General features: G+C 49.0%; 1 protein-coding gene across 1 annotated transcript in view; it reads right to left on the reverse strand.

Moving 5' to 3' along the window:
- Window positions 1-3,693: 3,693 nt before the first annotated feature.
- Window positions 3,694-12,292, reverse strand: part of ATP7B (ATPase copper transporting beta) — a 29,636-nt gene continuing 21,037 nt past the window's right edge. Inside the window, exons 14-20 of the mRNA XM_054163134.1 lie at window positions 12,002-12,194; window positions 10,507-10,653; window positions 8,242-8,384; window positions 5,992-6,195; window positions 5,767-5,884; window positions 4,631-4,733; window positions 3,694-4,025 (exon numbers count right to left, since the gene is read on the reverse strand). Of these exons, the coding sequence (XP_054019109.1) occupies window positions 3,761-4,025; window positions 4,631-4,733; window positions 5,767-5,884; window positions 5,992-6,195; window positions 8,242-8,384; window positions 10,507-10,653; window positions 12,002-12,194 (1,173 nt within the window). The 3' untranslated portion in view covers window positions 3,694-3,760. The remainder of the gene's footprint in view (window positions 4,026-4,630; window positions 4,734-5,766; window positions 5,885-5,991; window positions 6,196-8,241; window positions 8,385-10,506; window positions 10,654-12,001; window positions 12,195-12,292) is intronic.

Here is a 12,292-nt window from a genome sequence, read left to right on the forward strand (position 1 = left end):
GAGGTCAAGTCCACCCTATCACCCAACACCATCTGATCAACTCTACCATGGCACCAAGTGCCTCATCCAGGCTCTTCCTAAACACCTCCAGGGATGGGGACTCCACCACCTACCTCCCTGGGCAGCACATTCCAATGGCCAACAACTCTCTCTGGGAAGAACTTTCTCCTCACCTCCAGCCTAAACCTCCCCTGGCACAGCTTGAGACTGTGTCCTCTTGTTCTGGTGCTGCTTGCCTGGGAGAAGAGACCAACCCCCACCTGGCTACAGCCTCCCTTCAGGGAGTTGGAGACAGCAAGAAGGTCTCCCCCCTGGCAGGATTCAGCTCTCACTAACTGGTTTTCATCAGATAAATTCCTGATTGCCATGTGCCTGCAAGGAGCCCTCCCTGCCCCCACAGCCACCTCTCCCAGCTCTCCATAATCTTTCCTGTTACAGGGTTCCTCCCTAGTGACTAATCTAAACCTTCTTTGATTCCATAAGCCTATTATTTCTTGTCCTAGGCACCAGGTACATAAAAGCATTGAACAGATGAAAGGAGTAAATGGTTCCCTTTGTGTTTGGAGGCTCCTAGTTCCTTTGTGTGTTCTGTAAGCAAACTCCTCAAACACCTTCAGTCTTTGTCTTGCATTTCTCATGCTCAGGCACTTCAGTTCTCACGGGCTGGGCTTTTGGGTTTCTGTTGAATCTCATTGCTCCTCTCTGAACTCCTTTTCCCTAACAAGTCTGGCATACAGAAACAGACCTGCTACTGCAGCTGCTGCCCCTCCAGGGCTGAACAGAATGAGATGTACAAAGACTGTATCAGCCATGTGACATGAAATCCCTATTTCCCTGTTGATTTTGAAGCACCAGCCTGTTGCCAGAAGGGTTCACAAAATGGATGCCAGCCAGCTGCTGGACTTTCCTTTCTCCCTGCCAAGCTGACCTTTAATCCCTCACTTTGATGTTTGCAAGGCTGGTCACTGCTGTCCAATTTCTCAAGATGAATTTGAATCCTAATCCCAGCCTTCAACATGCCTGCAACCTCATCTGCCTCAGCACAAGAGGAGGCTCAGGGGAGACCTTCTTGCTGTCTACAGCTCCCTGGAGGGAGGCTGTAGCCAGGAGCGAGTTGGTCTCTTCTCCCAGGCAACCAGCACCAGAACAAGAGGACACAGTCCCAAGCTGTGCCAGGGGAGGTTTAGGCTGGATGTTAGGAAGAAGTTCCTCCCAGCAAGAGAGATTGGCCATTGGGATGTGCTGCCCAGGGAGGTGATGGAGTCCCCGTCCCTGGAGGTGTTTAGGAAGAGCCTGGATGGGGTGCTTAGTGCCATGGTTTAGTTGATTAGATGGTGCTGGGTGGTAGGTTGGACTTGATGATCTTGAAGGTCTTTTCCAACCTGGTTAATTCTGTTCTGTTTTATCCTGTTCTATTCTATTCCTTTTGCCCTTCTGTACATCCTGCCTGACACACAAGCAGTCACACCATCTCTCTTGTGCACATGTCTCCTGCAATCCAACAGTCACTCTCTAGACTCTTAATCTCTCTACCCACCCAAAGGAAAAGAAAAAGAAAAAAGGGAAGGAAAAGAGACCCAAAGTTATTCACTGGTTTGGTCTGGGGGAGTGATTGTTTATTTCTACAAAAGAAAGCAGCACTGCATTTTTGCTGTAAGCACCAGGAAGAAATCATGGAGCACTGAACCAGCTCCAGAAACGGCTGACCATCTTCCCCCCAAGGACATGTATGGGCACCTCAGCATGTTTGAGAAGTGTCTGGGCTGTGAAAGCAATCTCTGCACAAAGAGCTTTCACAGTTCAGAAGTTCTGACTGCATTGAAGCCAGGGCTGTCAATATTTGCTAAGGAGAGCTCAAATATGATACCAATAGGAAGAGAATAGCCAGCTCTGCCAGGGCTGTGAGCACAATTCTCCTCTGACTCACTTTCTTTTGCACATTGGGAGGAGGCAGATTTGAACCCATGTTAGAACCAGCTGTATACTAAAACTGGTGGAAAGCAGTGACTGTTTGAGTGTTCAGCACGGTAATTCCTCTCTTCTCACTGCTGGAACTGTCATCTGCTTGCCTCAGAGTCCTGCAGCTGAGCAACACAGCAGCTCCCTGGGACCAGCTTCAGTGCATCGCAGCCATTGATTCCTACTGCTTTGACTCTGAAAAGTCTCAAGGGATGAATTGACAGCAAAGAAGCTACTGAAAACCTTGGTGAAGATGTTAAAATGAAGACAAAGAAAGAAAAAGCAAAGAGGGAAATGGAAAACACCACAAAACCTCAATACAAATTTACATCCAAATTCAAGCTGTTACAAATCTCAGTTCAAGTCATTCTCTCATCAGAGAAGGTTATTTATAGGACAGCAATAGAAGCTCCACATTTTACAGCCATTTTCCCACCTTTACCATTGAAACTTTGGCTCCATTTTAAGCAACCAGCAAGCTGGAGTTATGCAAGAAACTCACTCCAGTCAGCCAGGCTGGCCTCCCACCAGTGCTGGTTCTCTCTCAGACACACTGCAGCAAACACCACCTTCACTCACAGTGCCACAAATTCTTCACTCTGCCACAGAGGAGAGACCAACAGCTGTACAACTGTCAGGAGCTTCATGGGGTCCTGCAAGCTATCCCCAAGACAATGATTTGCTAACTTAGACCAGGAATTGCTCTGCTTTTGTGCAGTCCCCCACAACTCAGGATCTCAGGTAGTGATAGGACCAGGGGGAATGGAATGAAGCTGGAGGTGGGGAGATTGAGGCTGGAGGTGAGGAGGAAGTTCTTCCCCAGGAGAGTGGTGAAGCCCTGGAATGGGTTGTCCAGGGAGGTGGTTGGGGCCCCATCCCTGGAGGTGTTTCAGCCCAGGCTGGATGAGGCTCTGGGCAGCCTGATCTAGTGTGGGGTGTCCCTGCCCATGGCAGGGGGGTTGGAGCTAGCTGATCCTTGTGGTCCCTTCCAACCCTGACTGATACTGTGATACTATGACTTAGAGGAGTTTGTGCCAAAGAGGAGTAACTTTAAACACATTACTAACAAAAACTCCCAGAAGGCATCTGGTGCAAAGAAAGAGCTGAAAAAGAGTTGGTATGGAGCAAAGGAGAAACCCCAGGGGAGCAGTGGGAACCACAGAAGAAGTTTAGCAAGGGGAATGTGCATCAAAAGGATGCAACACCTGAAAGGAGCTGAGCAAACCTTTCAAGACACCTCTCAGAAGGTTACAGGCAGTGAAGCACTGAAGCATTTCTAGCCAAGGAAGACACACTTGAATCCTACATCCAAAGCACTTCCACAAAGACATGGCTGGTTAGGATTCTGTGTGAAGGTACAGCTTCCCATCAGAGCTCCTCATGCCATGGCTACTTTTACTTGGACACAGAAGTTAGTATTTGGCAGCTCTAAGAATACTCTGGCCTCATGTGCTCTTGAGAGAATAAAGTTAGGGTGAGGAGAGTGGAATTTGGTGCCTGGCAAACAGCCCATGAGAGAGAGTCTTTCAGACTCTGAAAATCACAACTTGACAACTTCCACCAGTCGCTGTGTGCAGAGGAGGCAGTTCATTACAGAGCTACAGAGTCTTCCCAGGACCAGAAGTATCTGGTGACCTGAAACAGCCACAGTCTGTGCAACCCAGCACCGGGATGAGCTGCAACTGTCTTGTGAGCTGCAGGAATGACTTCCCTTATGGCCCTGAAGCCCTTCATGAAAGGAGTCAGTCTCTCCTGTACTGGTAGAGAGGAATGTTCCCTCTTTTATTAAGAGCACAATGCCTCAGATGTACTGCTCTTCATCTCCTCCATTCATAAGCAACGACCACTTGTCCCCTTGCTCCTCAACAAAGCCGTTACACCTCAGCAGCTTGTCAGACGCCAAGGAAGAGAGAGACACTTGGCTGATCTGGTCCCAAGGAGTCGGTCTGGATGAATCCCTCCTCCTGTCATCCATTCCTATATGAACACTGATCTGGGAAGGAGTAAGTGGCTTCATGCAGCCTTGAGCTCGTGCTTCATAGCTTTCTGTGTCTGGCTTCTTATAGCTGAGAAGAGAGAGAGAAAAGGTGTTTAGTACCAAGAGGTCAATATGTAGAAGCCTCCTCAGCATCACAACAGATCAGAAACTCCAATAACCTAAATGTTACCCACACGAGTTCTAGTCCCCTCATTTCATAGAATCACTAAGGCTGGAAAAGACCTCAGAGATCCTCAAGTCCAACCTAGCACCCAGCACCTCATGGCAGACTAAACCATGGCTCCAAGTGCCATGTCCAATCCTTTTTTGAACACCTCCAGGGATGGTGACTCCACCACCTCCCTGGGCAGCACATTCCAATGGCAAATTACCCTTTCTGGGAAGAACTTTTTCCTCACCTCAAGCCTAAACCTCCCCTGGCACAGCCTGAGACTGTGTCCTCTTGTTCTGGTGCTGGTTGCCTGAGAGAACAGATCAACCACCACCCGCCTAGCCCAGGTGTGCTCATGACACCATCATGACACCTGTCTCTTCTGGAGCCATGGATTAGAGAGAACAACCCCAAGCCAAAGGGCTGTCAGGTACTTCCACACAGCTCAAGAGACTGTTTCCCTGGATCCCCAGCAGCAGTGCTGCCTGTGGGTCAGCAGCTGACAGGGGGAGCCAACTTGCCATTTGAGCTGCAGGGACGACAGCACGACAGACACAGACGAAGCTGCCATTGCAGCCGACCCCATCCAGGGCTGAAGCACAAGGCCAGCAGGCATGAACACACCTAGCAAAGAAAACACAGGCACATGAGCCAGAGCCAGCTGCCCCACACAGACAGCTGCTTCTCAGAACAGACCAGCAGGTCTACAACAAGAGCTGCTGAGAACTCCATCAACACATCTGAGATGCATTTATTCACTGATTTCTGAATATGCCTCTCCCATTGACCTCTTTGGATCCAGCTGTAAGACTGTGGCCACAGGGTGAGACTATCTGTCCCTTCCAACTATTCTGCACATAAGAAACAAAGCCACAGCCACAAAAAGGTAAGGCAGTTGTCCAGGTAAAGCAGGAAGAAGCTGCTCATAAAGACAAAGAGGGAATTTTAAAGTAAGCTTTAAGGAGCAATTTGGAGCATGAGGAGATGTCTGACAGAGCATGCAAGCAGGAGGCAGGAAAGTGTGAGATTCATGGTGAATAGAAGCAGCAGCATCCAGAATGTGGTGATACTTCTGATTAGAGCTGGCTTTGAATATACAGGAACTGCCCCCTAAGTACTGCTAGGAGCATGGGTTTAATGTTGTCATATAAGAATTTGTTCCTAAGGGTTTAAAATCCAGGGTGCAAATACAGTCCAGGGTGCAAATACTTTTTCTTCAACATGAAAAGAAAACCCAAGAACACTTTGTCCTCCATTCACCACATTATAGAATAGAATAGACCAGACCAGGTTGGAAGAGACCTTCAAGATCATCATGTCCAACCTATCATCTGACACCACCTAAACAACTAACCCATGGCACCAAGCACCCCATCAAGTCTCCTCCTGAACACCTCCAGTGATGGCAACTCCACCACCTCCCTGGGCAGCCCATTCCAATGGGCAATCACTCTCTCTCTGTAAAACTTCCTCCTAACCTCCAGCCCAAACCTCCCCTGGTGCAGCCTGAGACTGTGTCCTCTTGTTCTGGTGCTGGTTGCCTGGGAGAAGAGACCAAGGCTCTCTTTGATTTCTTGAGCAGGAAGTCCTGTGAGAGGCAAGACAAAGCTCAAGTGTGGTGCTGCCTCCAAGCAGCTGAGCTCTGGCAGTCACATACCTGCTGCTATGGGTATTCCAAGCAGGTTATAGATCAAGGCAAGAATCAGATTAATTCGTATTCTCCGAACTGTTCTCTTTGACAAGTGAATACTGGCAACTACATCCAGCAAGTCATTCTGCAAGACAGGAGAGCAGTGAAAGTTTCCCACGTTCCACAGTCTTCAGACTGTGGAAAGAGGATGGTGAGTGATCCAAGAGGACAGGTGAAAACTGCAGTGCTCACTCGGATAAGAACGACGTCTGCGGCTTCGATGGCAACGTCGGTGCCCGTCCCGATCGCAATCCCAACGTCCGCCCTGGCTAGTGCAGGGGAGTCATTGATCCCATCACCAACCATTGCAACCTTCCTCCTCCCACTTTGGAGCTCCTGGACCTTTGCAACTTTGTGAGAAGGAAGAACCTCAGCAAAGACTTTTTTGATCCCAACCTGCACAGGAATAAAGAAACACAGCCGGTTGGTGGAGCCAAAAGGAAGAGCCCTTTGCTGCTCTGGGTGAAGGAGAACGAAGGAAGGTTAACCAACCTGAGTCTGGCAGAGGCAACATTTGCAAGCTACACAGACAGCTGAAGAGCAACATGCCTTTGACATGAGAAAGGGACTGCTTATAGGCCCCTCCATCTTCACAGCAGAGTGTGGTGGGTTTAGGCTGTGCCTTGAAAATTTAGTTACAGATTTTGAGCAGAAAAGTAGAAGAAATAAGGAAATCACTATTGGGTGTGAAAAGGGAAACAGAAGAGCATTCCAAACAAACTCATTGGGTAAATATCTGGAACAAGAGGAGCTGTGCCCTAACAATTCTTCCCTTTTCTCTTCTCTGGCTGGTTTGCTTCACTCAGGAGAGAGAACCTGCTTATCAGCTGGCTTTGGCTAAGTCTAACTTCTCTGCTCCTTTCTCTTGTCCCTTTTGTACAGGGGGGTAAGAGAGGTAGGGAGGGAGAAGCTAGTAGCTTCCCCTGGTCCTTGGCCAGGGGGGTCCTTGTGCTGATCATTAATTCATCATAGTATCATAGTATCAGTCAGGGTTGGAAGGGACCACAAGGATCATCTAGTTCCAACCCCCCTGCCACAGGCAGGGACAGCCACACTAGATCAGGCTGGCTGATACTGTAAATATCTGTGTAATATTGGAACTCCTGTATATTTTGTGCATGTTCATTGCATTCCATTGCAGAGTGTAGCTCTGGCTTGTAAACACAGCTCCATTTGCTTCTAACTGAGTTGGGCTGGCAAAGGTTAATGCTGGGGGGAAACTTCACCCCACCACACAGAGGTTCTGGCAAACCATGCTCTGCCCTGCCATCATACCCTGCAGGGCTTCTAAAGCTCTACAGAGCTGGCAATAAAGGATTTGGTGGCTAAAAGAGGCAGTTTTAGCTGATCCTGCTGCTCAGTGCACTAATAAAGCTTCCAGGAGGCACATATGATCAAGCTAGGAGACACAAATGCCAAGCATGTGCAAGCCTCAGGGAAATGATGAAGATGAAGCAGATGGCTGGCTGAGCACTTACACCCATCCACATCTCAGCTAATATGAAGCTGCTACCAATGAATTTAACACTGCAGCTGAAAACCAAGTGAGTGTGCTGAAGGGGGCTGGCATAATACCCCTGGTTTGGCTGCCTCACCAGGCAGAGATCAGCTTTTTCACTACACATGATACAAATTCTCTTTTAAACTCTCAAGGAGTAACATGTAAGGATAGTTTTAGGAGTGTCTTACCATTTGTCCATTGGAAAGCAATTAAGTGCCAAAAGTTCAATAAAAACACAGGTTGGCACAAACTAAGCTTGTTTGAAAACTTCAGCTGAGTGCCTGGAACCATGAAGCAGAGCTTGGTTCTGTCTGAAAGGCTTCTCTCAGCAAGGAAAGATGGGATGGGGAAGTGCTTTACCACAATTGACCACAAAAAGCAGGTGTGTGAATCAAAAGGGAAGGATTAAAGCACCACACCAAGAAATAAAGCAGGCCTCAGGACATAGGAGAATGTGCATACCACAGTGCTGGCTGAGTTAGCTGTGTGGTGGGAGACCTGAGGAAAGCAAGGTCCACACAGTGGAGAGAAAAGAGGGAGAGGAGAGGAGAGAATAAACCAGCTTGGATTAGACCTTTGAGATCATTGAGTCCAACCTATCACCCAACACCATCTCATCACCTAAACCATGGCACCAAGTGCCTCAGCCAGGCTCTTACTAAACACTTCCAGTGATGGTGACTCCACCACCTCCCTGGGCAGCACATTCCAATAGCAAACAACTCTCTCTGTGAATAACTTTCTCCTCACCTCCAGCCTAAGCCTCCCCTGGCACAGCTTGAGACTGTGTCCTCTTGTTCTGGTGCTGGTTGCCTGGGAGAAGAGCCCAACCCCCTCCTGGCTACAAACTGAACAGCCCCAGCCTCTTCAGTCACTCCTCATAAGATTTATTCCCCAGGAGGCTCACAATGTATTGTTTCCAAAGACAAAGCAGCAGATACCTGGGTAGCAATGGCTTTTGCAGTTTTTCTGTTGTCCCCTGTGATCAGCACCACGTCTATTCCCATGTTTTTCAGGGTGTGCACAGCCAGGGCTGCCTCCTGCTTGACAGTGTCTGCTATCGCGATCATCCCGCACAGCGCTCCTGTACGAAGAGAAGTCCTCCGTTAGAGAGAGCTGTGGGAGGCAAAGTGGCAGCAGGAGACATGGCATGGCATGGAGTGGCATGGCATGGAATAAACCAGGTTGGAACAGACCTTTGAGATCACCGAGTCCAACCTATCACCCAACACCATCTGATCAACTCAACCATGGCACCAAGTGCCTCATCCAGGCTCTTCCTAAACACCTGCAGGGATGGGGACTCCACCACCTCCCTGGGCAGACTTTCCCTCCAGCACACCGTGGCAGTTTGTGCAACACTGACACTCCCAAGCCTGAACAATTGCCTCCCTTTTTCTAAGGTGCTTTCTCACACACACAAACATGCTTTTCTCATTCATGTTTCAGGCTGAACAGCAAACCCCTTTGATATTTAGGGCCCAGGAGAAAAGGGAGAAGAGGAAGGCAATTTTTAAGCATGCCTGACTTCTTGGGTTTATGATACAGAGAAATACCACAGTGGGCCAGAGGAAGTTTCTGTGTTTGCTCCCAGGCCAGATGTGGAAGGCACTCCTTTAGCAGGAAGCATAGAGGGTATCTGGTGCTATCTTCCATAATTTTCCAGGGGTGGATCTCAATTACTTTCCCATAGAAGTGTGGCATATGTCTTCCAATTTGTTGACTCCAAGCTGCAGCCACGTCTCCTTCAAGCAAGTCACAAAACTCTCACCTTGGTTTGTCCTTGCAAAGGTTTCTCATTCAGAAGTGAGGACTTCAGTGGGTTTTGCACCCTTCTGTCTGCTATCACTAGCAGTGGTAGGACATACCAGCTGTACATCAGGGGCCTTAACTCCATGTTATGAGCACTTGACTCTGCTGGACTGCTGATGGAGTCCAAGCTGAGACACACAAGTGCCTCAAAATTGCTCTCTAGGAGCACCAAGGATATTGTATTCAGTAATTGAATCAGAGGCCCCATCTGAAGATCACAGATGTACTGCAAATCTATCACTGTTAGAGCAGCTTCACACACTAAAGTATTCTCTGGGATCTCTTTCTGCACAGCACAGAATAGAACCCCCCTGGCAAAACTCATTTAGACTAATCCATTATACTTGAATGATCTAATGAATGATCATACTGATCCATGAAACATCTTGAAGTCAGTGATGTAACAGCTTTGCCTGTGCTCCTACAGCAATGTGAAGCCAGGATGGAACATGGCACTGCACTGGCACTGCACTGGCACTGCTTTTCTGAACAGCAGCCCCAGACAACAGAAGGTTCAGCACTTAAACTAAATGCTACCCAACAAAATCTTTAAACACTTTAGAGTAGAATAGAATAGACCAGGTTGGAAGAGACCTTCAAGCTCATCGTGTCCAACCGATCATCCAACACCACCTAATCAACCAACCCATGGCACCAAGCACCCCATCAAGTCTCCTCCTGAACACCTCCAGTGATGGTGACTCCACCACCTCCCCAGGCAGCCCATTCCAATGGGCAATCACTCTCTCTGTGTAGAACCTCCTCCTAACCTCCAGCCTAAACCTACCCTGGTGCAGCCTGAGACTGTGTCCTCTTGTTCTGGTACTGGCTGCCTGGGAGAAGAGACCAACATCCGTCTGTCTACAGCCCCCCTTAAGGTAGTTGTAGAGAGCAAGAAGGTCACCCTTGAGCCTTCTCTTCTCCAGGCTAAGCAACCCCAGCTCCCTCAGCCTCTCCTCACAGGGCTGTGTTTCAAGCCCCTCACCAACTTTGTTGCCCTTCTCTGGACACCTTCCAGCAAGTCAACCTCCCTCCTAAACTGAGAGGCCCGGAACTGGACACAGGACTCAAGGTATGGCCTAACCAGTGCAGTGTACAGGGGCAGAATGATCTCCCTGCTCCTGCTGGCCACACTGTTCCTGATGCAGGCCAGGATGCCATGGGCCCTCCTGGCTGCCTGGGCACACTGCAGGCACACTGGGCACACTGCAGTGCAAGCTTCTCTCAAGAACACCTTGGTACTCTGCAGCTCACAAGCAGTTCTGCACTAGGAGACGTTTCTTGACGTTAAGCCACTGATCAATTGCTCCAGAGTTTGCTTTTGTCACTTTCATGACTTTTATCAGTTTCATCCCCTGGTATTTATCAAGCCACCCCAAACCCCCCTCAGTTACCATCTATAGCCACCAGTATGGCAGTCTGTCCTTTCATTTCATGGTCTGTCATGGCATCATTCACGTCACTTGCAATCTGCAAGCCGTTGCGCCGCATCCACTCGCGGTTGCCGATCAGCACCGAGTACGTAGGAGGAGCTGAGGGACCTTTGTGCACAAACAGAAAGGGAGATGAGCAGCTCAGAAATACTGAACACAAGTCAGAGATGTTTGCAGACAACAATGCCAGGCTGCATTAGCTACAGAGGGAGATTCTGAAGAGGTTTACTAATTGATTTCTTTTCATGTGTGCTCCGGACTGGCAGTGGTCACACAAACAGAGTTAGTGCTGCTGCCAAAGCCAAATGAAGATAGCCTCATTAACCTTTCTTCTTCAAGACTCAGTCTGCCCTGTTCAAACACAGAACTGTGTCACCAGCTTAATGCAAGTATTTGCCTGTATTTGTGTTCTTTCTGAACCAGCTCAGTATGCACACTTCATACACAGTATCACAGTATAACTAAGGTTGGAAGAGACCCCAAGGATCATCAAGTCCAACCTGGCCACACATGGCCACGCCGCTTGGTTCTCACAGCTAATGAGCTCTCACGAATATAAAGGACTATTTCTGGCAAGAAAAAAAGAAGCAGTTTTATGCTAACAACGAAACAGAATGCAATGCACCTCGTTATAAACTCAGTCCAACTTCAAAAGAGCTGTAGGAAGCAGGTGAGAAAACAACACATTACCACCGCTCACAAAGGGCAGAGCTCTGATGATTAAAGCTCTTCTTTAACTTTTGTAACAGCTTTCTCAAAAAGGTCAGGGGGGAGAGCCACAGCCTTCTGGAGAGAGCTGATGAGCTTCCTAAGGAAGGCTTTACATTCCTGCTCTCTCTCTCCTGCATTACAAAAGAGAAAAGTGGATGCTACAGAGCCTGAAAAAAGCCCACAAATGTACAGGCCTAATCAAAGACACCGGGCACTGAAACTCAGGTTGCAGCTAAACCCCATGCTTTGGTGCAACTGCTGAAGAGGGGTGGGGCTTTTCAATTAAGTGCCTTGAGAGATATAGGAAGAGAAAACAAAAGGTCCAGGTGAGTATGAGACAAAGGGCAGGACACAAGAAGTTGCAGTAAGATAACGTATGTTACATGGAACTGCACTGAAGGGGAAGGTCGTGCTAACAGGCAGACTTTGCTCTCTGCTGGCCCATTCTTTTACTCAAAAGGAGCACTGCTGAGCATGCCTTCTTGCCTATGGGCATTCTGAGTACCCGTCACTGTGGCATCCAAATTCTCCCGTGGGTTTCTGAATTGCAGAGAGATCGAGAGTAGGGGAAACAGAGAGCCTCAGTTTTTACTCGGGGGCATTTTTATCCCCATGTTTTTTGCCTCCTTGTGCCACAAGCCCATGTGTCTGCTGCTCCTGGTCCTGACAGGATTGTTTTACCGCGGCCAGCACTGTTGGTTCACTCCCTTGCACCGTGACTGGCGGTGCCAGGGGGCAGACATACCGTGTGCTGCAGGGAGCAGCGCGTCCCCTCCCAGAGGAGCGCCGCCGTCCCGGCCCCCCTTGGCATCCGGCTTAGCGGGACCCTCCTCAGCCATGCCCAGGACGGCCTCAACACCTCCGACTCTGCAGCTGATGCCACAGCCTGGCACTGCCTGGAAGTCAGTGCAGTATCCCAGGCTTTGAGTGCCCAGCTCCTGTGGATGTAACCAGAGTTATGCAGTCAGTCCGTGCTGCTCACGTGGGTTACAGACCTCAGCTAACCCCTGCCAAGGAGAGGCCTCTTGCCTCCTCT

Source organism: Dryobates pubescens, chromosome 7 (genome assembly GCF_014839835.1).
Source record: "Dryobates pubescens isolate bDryPub1 chromosome 7, bDryPub1.pri, whole genome shotgun sequence".
Taxonomy (NCBI): Eukaryota; Metazoa; Chordata; class Aves; order Piciformes; family Picidae; genus Dryobates; species Dryobates pubescens.